The 20,115-nt window shown below is 33.9% G+C and overlaps 7 protein-coding genes across 7 annotated transcripts; 5 read left to right on the plus strand and 2 right to left on the minus strand.

Moving 5' to 3' along the window:
• Window positions 1-603: 603 nt before the first annotated feature.
• Window positions 604-1,048, plus strand: BX664DRAFT_350605 (uncharacterized protein; the record flags this gene model as incomplete). The annotated part of the gene is made up of 2 exons (XM_051547632.1): window positions 604-719; window positions 847-1,048. The coding sequence occupies 2 exons, from the start codon at window positions 604-606 to the stop codon at window positions 1,046-1,048; spliced, it is 318 nt and encodes a 105-aa protein (XP_051398847.1).
• Window positions 1,049-1,114: 66 nt separating this feature from the next.
• Window positions 1,115-1,820, plus strand: BX664DRAFT_350606 (uncharacterized protein; the record flags this gene model as incomplete). The annotated part of the gene is made up of 4 exons (XM_051547633.1): window positions 1,115-1,254; window positions 1,282-1,330; window positions 1,413-1,508; window positions 1,572-1,820. The coding sequence occupies 4 exons, from the start codon at window positions 1,115-1,117 to the stop codon at window positions 1,818-1,820; spliced, it is 534 nt and encodes a 177-aa protein (XP_051398848.1).
• A 113-nt stretch (window positions 1,821-1,933) lies between these two features.
• On the plus strand, window positions 1,934-3,214 carry BX664DRAFT_335130 (P-loop containing nucleoside triphosphate hydrolase protein). Its single transcript, XM_051545843.1, has 6 exons — window positions 1,934-2,041; window positions 2,143-2,293; window positions 2,349-2,433; window positions 2,500-2,664; window positions 2,750-2,921; window positions 3,022-3,214. The coding sequence occupies exons 2-6, from the start codon at window positions 2,201-2,203 to the stop codon at window positions 3,101-3,103; spliced, it is 597 nt and encodes a 198-aa protein (XP_051398849.1). The 5' UTR covers window positions 1,934-2,041; window positions 2,143-2,200; the 3' UTR covers window positions 3,104-3,214.
• Window positions 3,215-4,445: 1,231 nt separating this feature from the next.
• Window positions 4,446-12,342, minus strand: BX664DRAFT_281917 (Sec63 Brl domain-containing protein). Its single transcript, XM_051541541.1, has 20 exons — window positions 12,075-12,342; window positions 11,820-11,988; window positions 11,657-11,754; window positions 11,495-11,604; window positions 11,254-11,413; window positions 11,047-11,165; window positions 10,721-10,945; window positions 10,569-10,661; window positions 10,281-10,497; window positions 9,993-10,198; window positions 9,829-9,911; window positions 9,502-9,755; window positions 9,259-9,434; window positions 9,008-9,166; window positions 8,824-8,918; window positions 8,245-8,719; window positions 5,506-8,154; window positions 5,258-5,416; window positions 5,058-5,162; window positions 4,446-4,982 (listed from the first exon to the last, which is right to left on the minus strand). The coding sequence occupies exons 1-20, from the start codon at window positions 12,295-12,297 to the stop codon at window positions 4,542-4,544; spliced, it is 6,216 nt and encodes a 2,071-aa protein (XP_051398850.1). The 5' UTR covers window positions 12,298-12,342; the 3' UTR covers window positions 4,446-4,541.
• Window positions 12,343-12,496: 154 nt separating this feature from the next.
• On the plus strand, window positions 12,497-17,258 carry BX664DRAFT_335135 (fibronectin-binding protein A N-terminus-domain-containing protein). The gene is made up of 19 exons (XM_051545844.1): window positions 12,497-12,589; window positions 12,676-12,745; window positions 12,807-12,908; window positions 12,989-13,120; window positions 13,189-13,399; window positions 13,490-13,579; window positions 13,648-13,730; window positions 13,788-13,867; window positions 13,961-14,099; window positions 14,176-14,462; window positions 14,542-14,770; window positions 14,860-15,052; window positions 15,119-15,303; window positions 15,373-15,658; window positions 15,724-15,953; window positions 16,036-16,299; window positions 16,379-16,549; window positions 16,642-16,879; window positions 16,981-17,258. The coding sequence occupies exons 1-19, from the start codon at window positions 12,531-12,533 to the stop codon at window positions 17,151-17,153; spliced, it is 3,222 nt and encodes a 1,073-aa protein (XP_051398851.1). The 5' UTR covers window positions 12,497-12,530; the 3' UTR covers window positions 17,154-17,258.
• Window positions 17,259-17,510: 252 nt separating this feature from the next.
• On the minus strand, window positions 17,511-18,205 carry BX664DRAFT_379705 (Mss4-like protein). The gene is made up of 2 exons (XM_051548867.1): window positions 17,966-18,205; window positions 17,511-17,846 (listed from the first exon to the last, which is right to left on the minus strand). The coding sequence occupies exons 1-2, from the start codon at window positions 18,078-18,080 to the stop codon at window positions 17,572-17,574; spliced, it is 390 nt and encodes a 129-aa protein (XP_051398852.1). The 5' UTR covers window positions 18,081-18,205; the 3' UTR covers window positions 17,511-17,571.
• A 954-nt stretch (window positions 18,206-19,159) lies between these two features.
• BX664DRAFT_335139 (uncharacterized protein) lies at window positions 19,160-19,859 on the plus strand (the record flags this gene model as incomplete). Its single annotated transcript, XM_051545845.1, has 2 exons — window positions 19,160-19,376; window positions 19,624-19,859. 2 exons carry the CDS (start codon window positions 19,160-19,162, stop codon window positions 19,803-19,805), a joined length of 399 nt encoding a protein of 132 aa, XP_051398853.1. The 3' UTR covers window positions 19,806-19,859.
• Window positions 19,860-20,115: the final 256 nt, after the last annotated feature.

The raw sequence follows: 20,115 nt of genomic DNA on the forward strand, positions 1-20,115 counted from the left end.
GGATTTTAACTTCGTGTCAAGAGCATGCGAGAACTGAGAGAGGAAAAAATGAATGTGCTATGCCAGCGTTCAATTCATATCATATTAATCTTTTCAGAAAAGTAAATGCTTTGTAGAAAATAAATTAATCCTACTCTTTTTTTTTTTTTATTTCCTTACTTTATACATGCAGTATCAACATTGTCATTACTCTTTTGTACGACACATAATACGACTATGGTTCTTTTATTGACTTCTTTCATTAAGATATAGTTTTATTAGTCTTATTATATAGTTTATTCTTCTTCTTTAATAAAATTATTTATATTCATATTGTTTTTTCTTTTATTATTCGGTAAAGCTTTGTAATTGTATCCTTTTACTATTTATTCATTCACGTAATCCATGCTAAATGCCATAAATTTAGATTCCGATATCTCGAAAAAAAAAGTTACCTTCTTTGTTTCCTTGTTCCTTTGTTCCTTTGTTCTTTTTTTTTTCTTCTCTTTGTTTTTCTTATTATTATTGTTATTATTATTTTTTACTTTTCATTTTTATCTTCTTATACTCTAATACCTTACATTATACTCTTCTTCATTCTCATTTCTATCTATACCTAATTTAATGGCAAGAAAGAAACTTCAATCCTATGTTTACAACCAAAACTTATATCCAAAAGCATGTTTACCACAACAACCGTGTCGAACTCAATTAAAAAAACCTAACTTGACAAGCAGGAAGTAACAAGATACATCAAAAGAACTTTTGCGACACGATTGACAAAACAATTGAATGAGATATAGGCTATAATCGCAACAAACAACCAACAAGTGAGCAAGTCAAGCAAACCTTTCAAACTAACAAAAGGTACGAACCAGTTGGGATCCGGTGTCTGAAAGGATATAAATCTGATACTGAAACTCTGTGGCTACTTTTATACCAACAATTATATCAAGATGATGCAGGCAATAAATTGAAATCATCGAAATTGGAACCAACAATGAACAATTTCAAAGGGGCTGCTCATCCTGAAGATATATCATTAGTCAAACCCGTGGAATCTGAATAATCAAACAAATCTATCAAATACGTTGGTTGTGATCCTGGTATGATCACCTTCCTCACTGCTGCGACAATGACGGTCAGTCAGGTTGGTTTCCACTTAGTTCTACCAAATAAATTTGAAGCATTGGCGCCATTGGTTGAAAAAGCAAAAAATGATCTAAGACTTCGATTTAATATGCTGAAGATTCAGGGATCAACCATTAGTTTGAAGTAAATCCATTCGTATGCTAATATCAGGAAACAAAGTAAAGTACTCCAACGAAGAAAAGCTTTGGATCAAAAGAAGGTAAGCATAGAAAAAAAAAAAAGGCATAGAAAACTTGCTTACTTTTTTCTCACTTTTTATTTCTTCTTTTTTATATAAATAGGCAGCAATAGAAGGTCGAAAAAGTATTTTTGAATTGGAATCAGAATTACCATCTCATACTTCGACTGGTTCAACAAAGGTCAAAGAAAATCATGCTGTAAGTAATACCTGTACCAGATAAAGCTTGATCTAACGTCTTCTTTTTTTAATTAAAGTATAGACAATCAAGTCATACCAACAACAGTCATCTTCACTTTATTCTTACAGCAATGCTAGTCAACATGCAACAACATCTATCAAAATTCTGTCGTCTGTCATACTGATGAGTTTCGATCAACAAAGTTGTGTCCCTTGTGTCGCCAACCTACTCACCATCCAAAGAAAATCATCAAAGGAAAGACATCGTCAAACTATGGTGCTGTTACATGTGATAATCCTGATTGTTTTGGACGAAAATATGGATTTGTGAATCATAGCCGTGATTTGAATGCAGCCACAAATAGGGATTATGATCAATATTGAACAATTAATTGGTCAGTGGTCTCTCATGTGCACTCTTCCGACGCTCTTGCACTCTGGTTGATGATGATAGTAACAACAACAAAATGTATGCTTACTTTGACGCTATGTACATCCTGGATTGGTCGATGCAGCAATCGCTAGCCTTTGAGCTAAAAGGAAATTTTTATTGTAAGTACATACTTCCATATACCATATTACATAGTGATCACTCATCAATTCTTTTTTTTTTTCAAATGCCGTACTTTTTTTTGGGGGGTGAAATGACTTAGTCCGTCCAAAGATTTTCAAAATTTCTCTTTCTTCATATTTCCCTTCTTCTTCCACATCATGTATACATTACTCAGTGGATTCTACAATTATCTTACACAAAAAGAGGAATACAATGTACTAATTATTGGCTTGGATAATGCTGGAAAAACAGTAAGACAAAAAACTACATTAGCTGGTTTCCATGGTTAACACCTTTTTTTTTAAGACTCTGTTAGAGCGAATTAAATCAATCTTTATGGGTGTAGCTGGACTATCTCCTGACAGGATTGCACCAACAGTTGGATTGAATAGTAAGTTAAAATAAGAAAGAATAAGACAATATATAGGAAATAATGCAATAATTATTTTAATAATAGTCGGTCGTATCGAAGTTAATTCATCACGTATCAAGTTTTGGGATCTGGGTGGACAACGGGATTTACAATCTATTTGGCAACGTTACTATTCAGATTGTCATGCAATAGTGTTTGTGGTTGACTCAACCGACGGACGAAGATTAGAAGAATGCAAAGATACTTTTGGTAAAGAAAAAAAAAAAAGAGAGAGAGAGAGAAAGAGAAAGAGAAAGAGCAATAAACTAAACTAGTAACTTTATATTTTGTATAGAAACAATCATCACCAATGATCTAGTGGAAGGAGTGCCTATTCTGATGTTAGCTAATAAACAAGATTTACCTAATGCATTACGTGTAGAAGAAATCAAGGAAGTATTCAACAAGATAGCCGTCAAATTAGGCGCAAGGGATTCACGTGTGTTACCAGTGAGTGCATTGGAAGGGTAAGTTAGATAAACAAGGCAGGGTTTGTGTTTATGTTATTGTTACTCGAAGAAAGTTCTTTTTTAGCCTCACTTCCTTTTTTTTTTTTTTATTGTTTAGAAATGGAGTACGAGAAGCTATTGATTGGATGATCAAACGTCTACAACGGAACAAATTGAATCGACCACCTCTTTATCGGTAATTGAATAGATGGATGATACTCATAATTAATTAGTATATACAACCTAGCTTTTATTATTTTTTTGTACCATTTATCATTAACTTAATAAAAATATATACCACTCTCTGATAATCAATCATGATCTTTTTTTTTTGTGACAACACTAACGTTATTGTTTACATTGTGCATCCGTTTCAAAATCTTGATTTCAAACATAACATGAAGCCCCCTCTTTCTCTTCAGATTTAGACAGGTTTGACAAAAAAAAAAAAAAAAAGTGTAACAGATTTTGAGAATATAAATATGTCCTTTATTAGCATAATTAATTTTACATAGTCATCCTTTCCCTTTCATTTGTTTCTAACAAGGAAAGAAAAAAAAGAAAAACAAGGGAGTGATAGAGTATATATGTATATACTTGATCATTTATCTCTTCCCATTTATATTTTCAACGATTCAACTATATCATTATTTTTGTTATCTTAACAATTCTGGTATTCTTACTTACTATTCCTTTTACATATTATGATGATCATTCCCATCAACGTGTAAGAAAAAAAAAAAGTAGAATAAAAGAAAAAAAAATCAAATTAAGCATTGATATATTTCTTTTTGTAGTTTTGATCCAACTGTCTTCCAATCCAAACCTGACCTCCTGAATGATTCATTTATGGATACTAGGATATATATTAATCGTATGCTAAAACAAATGAGTCCATCTTTTATTTCAATCTGGTCCGAAACTCAAGTGGATAATAGGATGGATATGGTTGATAAGTTTCATTTGGCAGTCAGGCATCATCAGATGGATGTCAATCATGATGGTTCTCATGATCAGATGCTAGCTTTCTCTTTAGATCATCCATGCTTACAAACCTGATTCTGCTCTGATTTTCCATATTTGCAAGCTGGTATTGCCAATCCTTTCAGACGATGTTTTTTTTTTTTTTGTTGTAAGTCGGTTGTTTTAAGATGGAATCATGTTTTTTACTCACTATCGGTTTTCCTAGTTGGGTTGATTGCAATGACTATGGATTCAACTACGATAGTCAATGGAAGCAACAAATGTTTATATTATATAGACAGCTCCTATACCCCTCCCTTTTCTTTATTATATATACTTGTATTTTTATTCTGTTACCATTTTCAGTAGAATCCAATTTTTTATTTTAATTTTTATTTTTTTGATCAGGGTCTCCTCTTTTACTGCCATTCTCTATGATTTCGTTTTCTCTCTTTTCCCTTTTAGTTTGTTCATACCTATGCGCTCTATATATGATTTTATTCTAATTTTGATATGTGTGAAGTATAAGTCTTTTTTCTATTATTCTATGTACGCTCAATTGTTTATTACAACCTATGCACTTCTACTATAAAAAAATCAATAAAAACGATTTATTCAGTATAGTAAACAAATACACCATTTTTTGTATTCTATTCTATGCTATTCTATTGAATTCTATTCTATCCTGGTTTCAAAATCAATATCTACTTGCTGATCCAATCCTTGATATCCGTCACTGATCAAAAAGAGTGTGTATCGCTGTTTTCCAAGACGTTCAGGTGTATCAAATATCAATGTGCTGGTTGATTTGTTTGTCAAAGTTTCATTAGGGCCATTTCGCATGCTGACTCTCTTCATTGCTAATAGTTCATCACGTTCGATATCGGCGAGGATCATCCACCATGACTCATACTGAGGTTTAGGGAACATAGGTGCGTAAATCTTTCCATCTTGACGTATCTTTCCGCCACTTTGTCCTTTCCCACTTGTCCGAATACTGTTTCTTGTCAAATTCACTTGAAGCTTGTATTCACTTTCGGGTATCAAGTAAGGTTTCTTTGACTGAATGGTTGCTTGGATATCCATCACTGGTAGTTTTGATACCACGTTGACAATCTAAATGTGGTGGAAATCATCATTAGATTAATTGTTTCCAAAAAAAAAAAAAAGTATGTTATCTATTCAACTTGCCTCATCAATAGCATTTGTATTAAGATCTTTGATATTTTGAAAGATGGTTCTGATTTGTTGATCTGTATACTGTGTAAGTTCTGCCAAACATCGAATAGGCTTTCCCTATTATAACAAATTAGAAAAGATTAGTTCACTTCCTTGCCTTCCTTTCTTTTCCTTTTTTTTTTTTTTTTTTTTTTTTTTTTTTTTTTTAATACCTTGAAGCGAATATGACGAAGCATATAGGATTCCATATGTGGTAAATTCAAAAGAGTTGATTCGTCGGCCCAGCGAGCTTGTTTGATACATTGGAGAGCATTCATAATATTCAAACAGATAGTCAAGTAACCTTCGTTGGCAGCAACATCAATCATAGCCTATTTTCATATATTTATATATTAACCAAAAGAAAAAATGTATCAGTATCACTGCGAACCAACAGTTCCTTTTTTTTTTTTTTTTTTACCTGACAAAATCGAATAGCTGAATCTAATACAGTGATTTGATCAGTAATGTAATCGGATATAGGTAATTCAAGTCGCGAGATATGAGCTTGGGTAAGAACAAAAGCCTTGACATGAGGTGATATATAATTACGAGTTGATTTGACTTTGAAAGGCACGTGTTTTTCAATTTCTTGATTCAAAATGTCTTCATTACAGCGAGCCGGTAGTTCTTCATATTCTGGTACGTTACCCAAGATTTCCAAAATAGTACCCATATCCACATCTGCTGGCTTGCGCTTGTATAGTTGATCATGGAAGTGTCGTACAGTTTGATGTCTAAGATAATAGTAGGACGCAATTTTACCGGCTGTTGTTGGTATCAATTCAAATCCATCTTCGATTTCTAAACATCCAGAAGCTGCTAATCTATCAGAGACATCGTTGATCATTTTGGTCAAAAATTCATCCACACCGTTCTGGGTCAGATCATCCAGGCCATAATATGTTGGGTTTTGTTGCAATCGTCGGTAAAAGTAAGTCCATGTCAAGTAATCTAAGGCATCTTGCTTTGAAGTGATGGTACCTCCAATGATCTCCGCATTGATGTGATCATCCATATACTTATGCAAACTTGATTCCACAGGGAAAGGTTCATGCAAAAACTTTTTCAAAAAGTTCTTCTTGCTGTCTTGTACAAATACACGAGCAATACCAGTGTTATCAAATTGAGGTCTTCCAGCACGTCCCATCATTTGTAATACATCAGTAATCGGATAATCAACATAGCGTCCTACTTTGTAATTGTAATATTCCGTTCCCTTGATCACCACCAAATGTGCAGGAAGGTTAACACCCCATGCGAGAGTACTGGTAGCAATCAATATCTGTATCTTGAGTCCCAAATAGAGTTCTTCCACAATCTTCCGATCATCTTCAGTAAGCCCAGCATGATGAAGTCCAATACCAAATGCTAATGACATACGTAGTGATTCATCATGAACACGATCCAAAAGTAATTCCATTTCCATATCATCCATACGTAACCATTGTCGAGGATTGTCTTCCATACCACAATAAGCAATTAGGTCTTGAGCTGTCAGTCGAGTTTGTCGTCGAGAAGATACAAATACAATCACTGGTTGTGTTGGAGAATGAGTCTTAATAGCTGCATATGTCGGTTTATTCATGGTTGCCATTCGAGGACAATAATGTTTTCCAGGAAAGCCATCAATATATATTTCCAAAGGTACAGGACGAACAGAATGCCGGAAATTGAATAATCCTACTTTGTCAATCCCAAGCCAATCAGCCAAATCTATTGCATTAGCCAACGCTGTTGATAACCCTACAATACGAATCTTGCGTTCCAATTGAGAGCCAATATAATTCATTCTTGATACAATCACTTCCAAAATAGGCCCACGATCACCACCAAGAAGATGAATTTCATCGATAATCACACACGAGACTTGACGAACATAACTTCGACTTTGCCAACTACGACTAATCCCATCCCATTTTTCAGGTGTTGTAATGATGATATCAGCAGCTTCAATTGTCTTGAGATCAGGCGTCACATCACCTGTCAATTCCACGAGTTTCTTGTTCATTGCTTTCGTAAGGCGTTTATTCCAATCACCAACACGCTCCTTCACCAATGCCTTCATTGGAGCTATATATACCACTTTAGATCCAGGATGTTGCTTGAATGCCCACCACATTACTAACTCTGCTGCTACAGTTTTACCAGAACCAGTTGGAGCACCTACCAAAGCATTGTGAGGAGTATTGTATAAAGTATGGAAGATTTGCGTTTGTACAGGATTGAAATGAGTGAATCGTTGAGCACAGATACCTTCCAACACGTCATCTTGTAGTGCCGTCACAGGTAAAGGTTGTAAATCTAGAAGATCCGTGTTTGGAGGATAGAGCTGTGGTAAAATCAAATGGTGAAAGGATACAGGTAAAACAGTTTCAGCACCTAGCCAACGATCAGATACCGCACGAATATAGATTTGATTTGGTAGTGGCTCCACTAGAGGTACCGTAAAGTTGATTTGAACTGGTTCTTCACCCATTTGTTTCTTTTGCAGTAAAAAGTATTCCGAGTAATAAATTTCCACATTTTCCGAATCTTCTGCCCAAATCCACCAAGGTTCAACTGATCCGTGCACCTTGTCATTCCACATAAAGTCGGGGGTGATGGTCAAATCCACATTCAGTACATTTCGAGTCATTGGTGCAATACGAGCTTCCAGTTGAAGTACAGGGAATTGATCAACACATTTAGCGATTGTCATACCCATACGACGATGATGCACAAGTTCACCTAATTCGGAAGGTTCCATATCACGCATTTCTTCAATAGAGACTTCATGTGTTCGGTTTTCCAACTTGTTGATAATATCCATAGGCAGGCCCATTTGTTGTAAAGGATGTTGAAAGGTCCACATTCGTTTTTCCACAGCTTTATTGATAGCCAATAGTACAGATGCAGTTGGTCCCCAATTTCGGTTCAAAGCAATTTCAAAAAGAGCACGAGCGATACGTCCAGCATTTTGAGCAACGTAAGCACAATCTGATACCAAGGCGAAATCTTCGATATAAGCATTTGAAATATAAGATTGGAGTAAAATGTTGACTTTTCCAGGTGTAGAATCCGTACCACCCTATTTCCATAATAATAATAATAATAAGATCAGAATACTTATTCTTTTTTTTTAAAAAAAAAAAAATCAAATCATCCTTTCTTTCATTACCTTGATATCACAGGCGCATTGCTGATCCAAAAGAGATTTCAATTCTTTGTGTTCAGTATCCCGAGCTTTGATATTGTCGAATTCCGAGCTAAGACTCATCATTGATAAAACATCTGCTTCAGTCATTCGCGGTTTCATCATTTGGTTGAATATTTCTATGCTGGTGTGTTTGATATAAAAGTTGGAAGCAATTCGACCAAGATCCTTAGGTGTAAGATACCCAGTAGTTTGATCATAGATAATCATCTGACATCGTGCAAGTCGTTCAGCGGCCATAGTGATGATTTCGTGTCGTTTTCTTCCTAACAGTGGATCTTCAGCAGGTTCAGAATGATCCATTCCATAAACAAATGGATTTCGTTTCATACGGACAAAAAGGTAGGTATAACTGAGCCAAGTTACTGCTTCATCCACAGTAGTCACCGTTCCAAGAGAGATTTCAGCATTTAGATTATCCACAATATTTTCAATAAACCTATGAATCAAAAAGTAAAAGAAAAAAAAATAATAAGACAAGATGAAATGCCAAATATCATTGTCCATATAAAATTGGTGTCCAGATTAATAACTATTACTTACTTTGATTCGATTGGATGTTGCTGTGTGATAGCAGATATATAATGACCAAGACGGTCATGTGTAGTGAGGATATAACCAACACCATGACTTTCATACTAAGCAAAAAAAAAAAAAAAAAAAAAAAAAGACAAATGTCAGAAGAGACGAGGAAGAAGAGAATATTTACATTCTGCATAAATTTTACCTGAGGTCGACCAGCACGCCCGAAAATTTGTAGTACATCCAAAATAGAAAGATCAACAAAGCTACCTTTCTGAGAATCGTAAACTTGAGTACCTTTGATCACCACAGCGTAAGCTGGTAAATTCACACCCCAAGCGAGTGTGGCAGTACAACAAAGAACCTATTGTGGATAAAATGGCGTCAATATGTTAGTTTCTTCAAACGACTCCTCCACATATATAAATATTATTTGTTTAATATTTTTCTGTTTACCCGTAATACACCATCAGCGAACATCCTTTCAGTCAAAGAGCGGTCAGATCGAAGCATACCAGCATGATGTATACCAAAACCAGATTGGAATAATTCTTTAAGTTCCTTGTTTCGAGATTTGGAAACGTCACGTTTGTAAGAGCTGTGTTTTGGTTCTTGTGATGTATCAAAGTAATCTAAAGAGAAAGAAGGTGATATAACGGTAAGAAATTTGTTGGACTTTTTCTTAAGATTTTCTTTTACCCTGTAGGCCTTCATTCAGTACTTCTTCCCGAAGCATTTGTGCAGTCTTTACAGTTTCTTTTCTTGCATGAACAAATACCATGACTTGATGACCTTCCTTGACTAGATCAGATACCTTATCAAAACAAGCCTTGTTCATTCGTTCATTGGATTGGATTGAATTCGCCTTGCCTTTAACACCAATAAAATGTTGTTCCAAAGGTACAGGCCTAAAACCATTGTCAAAGAAGAAAAGACCTTGGTATGGATTCACCCTATGGGAAAGAACAGAATATATTTATTCGTCAATTATTCTAATATGAAATTATTGATCTAAATTCAACTTACCGAAGGAAAGATGCAACGTCCAAATAATTAGGGAGAGTAGCCGATAGACCAACAATTCGAATCAGCGATTGACTTGATTCCACCTAATAGAAAAAAATGGAAGATAAACATAAAAGAGTTGTAAATATTATTATTTATTTATTATTATATTCAATCCACTTTACCTGTCGCAATGTTCTTGCAATGATACTTTCAATAACGGCACCACGATCTTCATGTAGGAGATGAACTTCATCAATGATCAACAACTTGACTTTCTGAGCTAGCTCCACATCCCCAGTACTCTTGCGAGTGATAACATCCCATTTTTCGGGTGTAGTGACAATAAATTGAGTAGCCATAATTTCAGCTTTGGTCAGTTGCATATCCCCTACAAAGGAAAAAAAAATACGTGAGTCCCATTCCTATTTTTACATTCATCTGTCCTACTTAAAAATATGTATATCACTTACCAGTCAATTCTCGCACAGTGATACCAGCAAACTTGAGACGTTTTCCCATTTTTTCCACCACTTCAGCAGCTAGCGCCTTCATGGGAGCTACGTAAACAATCTTAAAATCATTCTTGGCAACATTGAAATTGATATCAGTCGAGCCTTTGACAGGAGGAGGATCACAGAATTGAGATATACAGCGAAGTACAGTCAGCATGGCTACATCTGTTTTGCCCTAGAAATAATAGTAATAGTAGATTAGATATATTGCAATGTTATTCAGCTGTCATCTTCTTGTATACTTACTGCACCAGTAGGGGCACACACTAACATGTTTTCATTCGTTTCATATGCAATTGGGTAGACAATCGACTGTACACGATTCAACGTTTCATAAGCCTAATATTAAATAGAAAAAAGATATTAGATAGGTATTATTTTTTTTTTTTTGTACATACCTTGAATGCACCACGAGCTAGATTGTCCATTTCTTCAATCTTGATTCTTCGTTCTCCAGCACGTATGGGAGCTTGTTTTGGCACAGGAATAGTTGTTTCTTCATAATCATCAAATTCCTCACGAGTTGTACCAGCTGGTAGGGCATATCTTGTACCAAACATTGATAATGTACTTCCAGATTTGGTTGATTGAAAGACATGTGGGTATCGTTCTTCTTCTTTTCGCTGCCAATTCATGTATATAAGAAGAGAGAGAGAGAGAAGCGTGAGTAAATCTGAGTAGATAGATACTTTTTTCTGATTGATATATTATTCTACATTATTACTTTGTAATTGGAACTGAAGAGAGGCCCTTGACTAGCAGCCAATAATTCATTTTCGCGAGCTTGTCTAAGTTCCATCCCATCAAAGCCAAGAATACTAAGAGATAATGCATTTTCATCCTCTGTCAATAATATATATATATATTTAAAAAGGTTAGTATCTTCATGATTTCCTAACTTTTTTTTTCGTTTTTCTTTATTTGATGTTACCTTGTTCCCTATATTTGGATGCCTTTTTTTGTTCCTTCCTTTGTTGTTTTCTTTTTCGGACTTCTTCTTCTGATTGAACAATGATTTGCGTACCATATATAGGGTTTTTCGGTGAATTGTTTTGATGATACTTGTGTTTTGCTTGAGAGATATGTTCAGACTAATCATTTATTGAAATAAAACAAAAAAAAAAAAAAAAAGAATTAGTATTTATAATGAAAGGAAATCGTTTACTTTGTACCATATTCATAATGTTATTGACTAGTTTTGATCTATTTGAAATAAGTATTTCTATCAAATCCAAACTTTCAAATCCAAGAAGATCCACAAGAGTAGCTTGTATACTATCATCTAAAAATATTAAAGTTAGATATCACAATAGATAATACATATATCATCGTACCACTATCGTCAGAACGGAGGACAGTAAAAATATCTGCACATAATTGTTGTGGAGATAGTGCACCAGTAGGATGAGAGTCAACATGATTATAACTTTGCCTATCCAATTACAATGTAAGCATTTCTTTATTAATATTGATTTTCTTGCTATTTTCTTAACTTACTTTAATAACCAATCCCGGTCATAAATATCAGTAGCAATAGTAGAGACTGACTTTTGTTGTAACTGTTGTTGCTCTTCCATATATTTTGTATCTTCTAAATTGCTTATATCCTTGTCGAAGTCATACCAAGTATTTTCAGGAGGACAAAATGGAATGTTTTCACCGAAATCTGTAATAGTATCGAAAAACGAAAATAAATTATTAACCCACTTGTATGATTATGATTTTCTTTTTATACATTTCATTTCCACATACCTAAAGTAGGTTTATCTTCGATAGATTGTTGATCAATAAGTTTACAAAAAGCTTCAACCGTGGCCTGACTATCTGTAGTAGAAGAAGGAACGGGTGTATCCAACGAGAAGAATCGCGAACCAAGAGAACTAGCCTTTCCTTTTCCTTTTGAAGATACAGCATTAGTGCTAGTGGATAACAATTGGTGTAATAATGCACTGAATGGAGTAGGTTGAGCCACCATATTGTAATAAGGAACCAAGGACGAAGGTTCTTTTCAAATTCGAGCGTAAAAAAGAAAAAAAAAAAAAGAAAGGAAGCAAAGATTACCTTTAGCTTCGACTGCGGGATCGGACATCGAACACCGAAGCCTTCGCTGCGACAAACAGGAAAAATAGGGCCTTTTAAGTGCGTCTTTTTTTTTTTTTTTATACCTCTTGCAATACTATTGTTTTTATTTGTATTTCTGAATTTACAATGAAGCAACGGTTTAATGCTTTAGATATACGTGCCACTGTGGCCAATTTGAAAGAAAGGTAAAAAAAAAAAAAAAAAGAGAAAAAGAAAAAAGAAAAAGAAAACTTCTTGTATATTTGAATTCTCTTGCTCATTTTCATGATAGATTGATAGGACTTCGGTTGCAAAATGTATATGACGTGAATTCAAAGACATTTCTGTTTAAGTTTGGAAAGGTAAATGATATTAATAAGAATAATAATAAAACTTGATTTATTGACATATTTTATCTTGTAGCCTGATGACAAAGAATTAGTCCTGATTGAATCTGGTACAAGAATTCATACTACTCAATTCAGCCGAGAAAAATCTGCTATGCCTTCCATGTTTTGTGCAAAAGTAAACTAAAAGAGAAACTTTAAGAAAATAACGATACGAAAAAAAAATATATGTCAATTATTTATTTATGTATTTATTAGCTTCGTAAACATATTCGTACTCGTCGTTTGACTGGCGTCCGTCAAGTTGGTGTGGATCGTATTGTGGACTTTGAGTTTGGTGGTGGTGAAAATAGTCTTGGATTCCATATTATTGCAGAATTCTATGCTTCAGTAAGATACAACATAAAATATTTGTTTTTGTTTTTTTTTTTTTTCTCATTTTCCCATTTTATTTTCAGGGCAATATTATTTTGACAGATCATGAATATCGTATATTGACTTTATTGCGTGTGGTACAAAGTGACACGGTGCGTATGGTAGCTGGTGAAATCTACAATATTGATGCTACACTTCGTGATTTTCAAAAGGTGGAAGTAGATAAATTGAAACAAGTTTTACAAAAAGCGGGACCTAAGGATACTCTGAAAAAAATACTCAATATTGGATTTGGTAAATTGAAAAAAAAAAAAAAAGAAAAAGAAACAGAAACAGAGAATAATAACAGAAAGGTGTTTTTATTTTTAACATTTGTTCTTATAGAATATGGTCCAGCGATGACAGAACATATTATCCTTGAAGCTGGTCTCAATCCCAATACCAAAGTCGCAACAGAATTTGATTGTTCTGATGGTAAGAACTATATTTGGTATGGGTTATGTTGATTATTGATGACTCAAAAAAATCCTTTTAAATCTTAGATTCTCCTGCTCTTAAGGATTTACTTGTGGCGTTTACAAAAAGTGATGAAATGGTCGCTTCTACTGCGAATAAGGTTCCCAAGGTATTGTAATATATCTATATGTATAAATCTAGAAACTAATTTGTAAACTTTTTTTAGGGCTACATTATTTTACTTGACAATGCAAATCAAGATAGACAACAAGATATCGATGGAAAAGAACTGAAAGAAGTGGAAATGTAAGGATATATATTAGTCATAGAAAAAAACTGAAAAGAAAGGAAATACATTATTGCTTTACCTCGGACTTATCTATTTTTCTTTATTAATAGTTATGACGAATTTCATCCGTACCTATATCATCAACATGCAACCAAGAAATACCTAGAATTCCCTACATTTGATAGTGCTGTTGACGAATTTTACTCTGCAATCGAGGCACAGAAACTGGAGATGAAAGCAAGAAATCAGGTAAAGAAGAATGGACTAATGGGAAAAATAAATAAAATAAATAAAAATGTTACTCATACTTGAAGAAAAACTGTAGGAAAACGCAGCAATCAAGAAACTGGAAGCTGTACGAAAAGAGCAAGAAGGCCGTGTAGCAGGTCTTTTAGATCAACAAATGTCGAACACGCGGAAGGCTCAATTGATTGAACTCAATCTCGATACTGTGGACGCGGCAATCTCTATTATTCGAAATGCTGTGGCTAGTCAAATGGATTGGCTGGATCTAGAGGAACTGGTCAAGGAGGAGAAACGACGAAATAATCCTATTGCTTTGATGATTGATGCTTTGAAATTGAAAACCAATCAAATCACACTTTTATTATCGTAAGTATTAAAGAATGGTTAAATAACATGGTTATCTGATAGTTTATTTATTTATTTATTTATTATTTTTATTTTGAAGGGATCCTTATGACAACGAAGACAGTGATGATAGTGATGATAATGATGATGATGAAAATAGTGATGACTCTATTGAAGAAAAGCGACAACAACAACAACAACAGCAACAACAATTGTACAAAGTCGATGTTGATATATCCACCACAGCCTTCGCCAATGCTCGCGTTTATTATGATATGAAAAAAACCACTGCTGTCAAACATGAAAAGACGATTGCAGCTACATCCAAGGTAATAAAAAAAAAAAAAAACTACAATGACTTTAATTGAAATTGATTCCGTATTTATTTATTTATTTATTTATTTATTTTTGTGGGTAGGCTTTGAAATCAGCAGAACGAAAGATTCGGCAGGATTTGAAAGAAACCAAAATTAATGTCAGTATCAACAAAATTCGCAAGCCGTTCTGGTTTGAGAAATTTTTATGGTTTATCTCTACTGAAGGTTATCTGATTATTGCGGGCAGGGATATGCAACAAAATGAAATTCTGGTGAAAAGATATCTTTTGAAAGGTAATGGAATACGTCACAGTTAGAAGACTTATTGACATACCCTTTTTTCTATCTTCAAATAACTAGGTGATGTCTATGTACATGCTGATCTTCATGGCGCAGCATCTGTCGTAGTCAAGAACAAACCCGATTCTGCAGACAAACCTATTCCGCCAAGTACTCTTTTCCAAGCTGGTATTATGTCCGTTTGCCAAAGCAAAGCTTGGGATGCCAAAATCGTTACTAGTGCCTATTGGGTCCATCCAGATCAGGTATAATATTTTTTTTTATATTAAAAAGAAATAGATTAACTGTATAATGTGTAACTGATAATGTCATAGGTATCCAAATCTGCTCCAACTGGTGAATATCTAACCACTGGTAGTTTTATGATTCGCGGTAAGAAGAACTTTTTACCTCCCGTTCAATTGGTGTATGGCTTTGGCTATCTCTTCAAACTCGATGAATCATCTATTGGAAATCATATCAATGAAAAGCGACAAGAACTTGAACAGGATGGTGACCAAGATGATAATCAAGAAATCAAAGAAGATCATATTGAAGCTAATATCCAAGAAGAAGAACAAGAAGGTGCTATTATGAAGTCAGTCAAAGATGTGAATATTGGTAAACAAAAAAAAAAAAAAGGTGTAGATATATCCCGTAATGTGATATTTATTTGATTATTATAGCGGATGATGATGACGATGATAGCTCAGATAGTAGTAGTTCTGATAATGATGAAACTGCTTTCCCAGATACTCAACTTACAACTCCCTCCAATGTCAATGAAGTATCTCCTAACACAGCAAATGGTTCAACAAAAGACAAAGAATGGAACAAATATGATCTTGAAGAATATGGTGAAAATGACGATACACTACCTTCCTTTGCTCAAAACCAACCATCAGATAAATCACAGGTTAGGAAAGAATAAGAGCCAAAATGAATTAACAAAAGCTTACTATATCTCCATTTTTCTTTTTCTAATTCTCGACCAATAGAGCAAAAAGGCTATATCCGCCAAGGAACGACGAGATATGAAGAAAGGTACCAAAGGAACAGGAAGTGGAAACAATACACCAAAGTTGGACGAGTTTTCATCTCAGCCAAAACCCAACAAGAAACCAAGCAATAACAACAAAGCCAATGAACCCAAACAACAACCAGTATCAACACGTGGACGCAAAGGCAAATCAAAAAAGATCAAAGAAAAATATGGTGATCAAGACGAAGAAGAACGCCAGCTACGAATGGAAATATTAGGCGTAAGTGCTTGAAGACATAGAATATATATATATATTAGTACGAAAGAATTAATCAACAATTTATTCACTATGTATATAGTCAAACAAGGGACCTCAGCCAAAAGGGAAGAAGGCAAAGAAACAAGCCAAAGAAAAGGCAGAAAAGTTAGCCATGGAAAAGGAACGTGAAGAACGAAGGAAACAAAGACAAGCTGAAGAATCAACGACTACTGATGATATAGTGGATACCAATAAAACAAAGGATTCAGAGGTAGGATACATATATACACATAGAAGATACGATGAATTTTATTAGCTAAGCGATCGAATATGTGCTAACCTACATCGTATTTGTTTATCTAGACATTGCACGACAATGCTAAAGAAACGGAGGACATTCGACAGATGCTAAAGGAAGAAAACATCACCATGTTGGAAAATGAAGAATTGGCTAGTTTGACATCATTAGATTCTTTGACAGCAAATCCTCTGCCAAATGACCTACTTCATTTTGCCATTCCAGTTTGTGCGCCTTATCCGGCTCTTCAGAAATACAAATACAAGGTCAAGTTGACTCCAGGTACATTGAAGCGTGGCAAAGGTAAATGAAATCATGTATATTTTTTTTATTATTATTATTATTAATGATCAAGAATGACATGGATGCTAACAGATCTATATTATTTGCTTTTATGGTATTAGCTATCAAACAAGCGCAATCAGTATTTTTGAATCATCAAGACATTACTGCTCGTGAAAAGGAATTAATCAAAGGTGTACCAGATATGGAAGCAATCAATACAATGATGAGCAAGGTCAAGGTATCAGCCCCCAATTTGGAAGCAAGCAAAAAGAAGAAAGGTGGACGAAGATAGATAGATGTAGTATTTTATAGTTATAGATCAGTTACCGTATAATATTCGAAATTTAATATTAAAGTAGGCAACAAACCAAATAGTCTCGTTACCTTTTTTTTTTTTATTTATCATCTTCCACCAACCATCATTTATATCAATTTATTGTCCATCATATTTTTATGATTACATAGCACCCATCACAACCAACTCATTGGATATTTCTTTCAGGTGGGTTTGAAAGGAGCATCCTGACAATATCATATATATATATATTTGAATCATTTGGAGATAATATAGTAAGGATGTCTGCTAAAATTAATCTAAACAAAATAAAGCATTCAAATATCATCAACAAGGAGAGAATAGGGTGACGAAAAAAAAAAATTGGATAAGGATAGACATTTATTGAAAAATAACAATAAAAAGTAATCTAGATCTACTCTTTTTGATCACTGAATTTAAGAGATATACTATTGACACAATGACGTTCATCTGTAGGTGTAGGGAACCCTTCTCCTTGGAAGACATGACCTAAATGAGACTGACAGTTCGCACATACTATTTCGATTCTTTTCATACCATGAGACGTATCTTCATGACGAACCACTGCTCCAGGAATAGCATCAAAAAAGGCAGGCCAACCACAACCACTGTTGAATTTCGTTGTCGATTTGTAAAGAGGTGCATTACAGGCGGCACAGTTGTAAACTCCTTTTGTTTTGGGGAGAGAATACGTTCAAGATCGTATATATATATATATATATATATATATATTTATATAAAAAGAAAGGTTAGAAGGCTATCTACAACAATACAAAATAATAACCTACCTTCTTTGTCATGTTTGTTATATTCACCAGTACCTGGGGCTTCAGTACCCTTTTCTCTTAATACCCGGAATTGTTGAGGAGTCAAGATGGCACGCCATTCACTTTCAGTTTTCATTGTCAATCGTGGCGTAGTCAAGGTTACAAAGGAACGGTAATACAGTATTTTGCAAGACAATTTGCAGCAATGTTTAAAAATCTTTGCGTTTTGCCAAGATGAATTCTTAGGCTAACAAGAATAAAAGAACTTTTTTTTTTTTTTTTTTTTTAATAATTCAATTTTTTTTTTTTTTTTTTTTTTTTTTTTTTTTTTTTTTTTTTTTTGCTGGTCAAAATATCGGGGTTTTCCAAAATGAATGTTGCATTACCACTTTTTCAGATATCGCTCCAGAGATGTCGGTAGAGTATGTCAAAACACGTTGATTGATGATTGATGGTGATTGTCTCAGCAGGTGAGCTGATTCTTTTCAACAGTCATATTTGGAAAAAAAAGAACTATATTTTTTATATGGTATCATCATCATATTCAGTGCTAAGACAGGGGTATACTAATGTAATGTTCATATCTTGTGATGTGGATGTAAATTTGCATAATTGTTTTTCTCTTTTAAAATCATTTACTCGGGTCTTCTTCATCTATTTTCATTAACTGAGACATGCGATCGATCGATGACAAGTGAGAAATATAAAAAAAAATACTATTTTATCTTTCTTTTTTTTTTCTTCATCTATTTTGATATCAATTTTTAAACCAATTTACAAACTACAAGGTCTCCTTATACATCCATCAAATACAAGTTTTCTTTCTGGACTACAACTTTACAAAAATCAAGACGGGCCTTTAGTCTATTTGCTTTTCTTTTTATATTTATTAGACTTTAATGCTTTGTTTAATAGTAAGTTTATTTTAATAATAATAATGATGATGATGATACAGTGTATTACAGTAATAGGCGTCATATAGCTGTGATGGCATGAAGCGGTAATAAAGGGCATTGTGTCGTAAGATAAGTTGATGGCAATCTGTCCTGCCGATTTGCTGTGATATTTCTTTTAATTTTTCTTTTATTCGTTCAATATCCATTCCATCTGGATTGTCATCATATGTTCTTAATGTCATGAACGGTGTTGCTGTTGATGTTGTTGCTGTTGATGTTGTTGCTGTTGATGTTGTTGCTGTTGATGTTGTTGCAGTTGATGTTGCTGCTGTTGATGATATTGTTGCTGCTGTTGATGTTGTTGCTGCTGTTGCTGCTGTTGATGTTGTTGTTGCTGTTGATGTTGTTGTTTCATCCCCCCCATCCATACAGTGTACGGATGGAGTCTACCTTCTTTCTGACGGTTTCCTCATCTTTAAAGACAACCTTGAATTCTATTTTTCCCAAAACAATTCCGTTCGTTACTGCACTTTCCTGTTTTTCTTTTTTTTTCGCTTACTTTTTTTCAAGGTTGCCATCTTCATTTATACCGAGAAATATGACATAAATAGATAACTAAGATTAGTCTTGTCATGCATTGGGCTTCCTTTTTTTTTTTTTTTACCATATCAATGTTTCTGGGTCGTTTTCTTTTTTCTATATTTTTTTTTCCACCATTCTTCTTTTTCCTTTTTGTCGTATAAAAAGATTAAAATATTACTCGTCACTCTTTTCCTCTAATAGGCATAATAGAAACTTTAAATTTTATTTTACCTTTATCTACCCTTTCCGTAGTAGCAGCAGCGGTAGCACGGGTAGTAGGACTACTAGTAGAACCTTATCGTATAAGCGTATTCCGTAGCCATATTCATAAAATAAAAAATAAAAATACATCGCGAGATGGAATCAATTACATTGACGTGTAATAAAGTAGTAGGAATAAAAATAATAGCTTTATTAAATAAAAGTATGACTAGTATAGATCACTAACTGATGTATTAAGATTAAAGTCATTATAAAGAAAAGAAAGAAAGAAAAGAAAAGAAAAGAAAAATATCGAAGAAAGAATAAAAAAAAAAAATACGGACTTTGAAAATCATCATGCTGAATGTATAGGCACTCCAGGGCAGCTATTATGATAACATCACATCAATGATAAATAAAGTATTACGAACCAAAACAAGAATAAACAAAAACAAAAATAAAATTTGATCACCAATCTTAAATACAGTATGA

This window comes from Halteromyces radiatus (assembly GCF_025201355.1).
Source record: "Halteromyces radiatus strain CBS 162.75 chromosome Unknown BX664scaffold_5, whole genome shotgun sequence".
Lineage (NCBI taxonomy): Eukaryota > Fungi > Mucoromycota > Mucoromycetes > Mucorales > Cunninghamellaceae > Halteromyces > Halteromyces radiatus.

Bases quoted from the DNA above. Each gene is read 5' to 3' on its own strand.
- BX664DRAFT_335130 (XM_051545843.1), top strand. From the start codon at position 2,201: ATGTATACATTACTCAGTGGATTCTACAATTATCTTACACAAAAAGAG. The intron at 2,434-2,499 runs GTAAGTTAAAAT...TTTTAATAATAG, and splicing joins ACCAACAGTTGGATTGAATA to TCGGTCGTATCGAAGTTAAT. The intron at 2,922-3,021 runs GTAAGTTAGATA...TTTATTGTTTAG, and splicing joins CCAGTGAGTGCATTGGAAGG to AAATGGAGTACGAGAAGCTA.
- BX664DRAFT_281917 (XM_051541541.1), bottom strand. From the start codon at position 12,297: ATGGTGGCTCAACCTACTCCATTCAGTGCATTATTACACCAATTGTTA. The intron at 9,167-9,258 runs GTAAACAGAAAA...TATCCACAATAG, and splicing joins TCGCTGATGGTGTATTACGG to GTTCTTTGTTGTACTGCCAC. The intron at 8,919-9,007 runs GTAAAATTTATG...TTTTTTGCTTAG, and splicing joins GGCGTGCTGGTCGACCTCAG to TATGAAAGTCATGGTGTTGG.
- BX664DRAFT_335135 (XM_051545844.1), top strand. From the start codon at position 12,531: ATGAAGCAACGGTTTAATGCTTTAGATATACGTGCCACTGTGGCCAAT. The intron at 13,868-13,960 runs GTAAGGATATAT...CTTTATTAATAG, and splicing joins GAACTGAAAGAAGTGGAAAT to TTATGACGAATTTCATCCGT. The intron at 16,880-16,980 runs GTAAATGAAATC...TTATGGTATTAG, and splicing joins TACATTGAAGCGTGGCAAAG to CTATCAAACAAGCGCAATCA.
- BX664DRAFT_379705 (XM_051548867.1), bottom strand. From the start codon at position 18,080: ATGAAAACTGAAAGTGAATGGCGTGCCATCTTGACTCCTCAACAATTC. The intron at 17,847-17,965 runs GTAGGTTATTAT...CCAAAACAAAAG, and splicing joins TAACAAACATGACAAAGAAG to GAGTTTACAACTGTGCCGCC.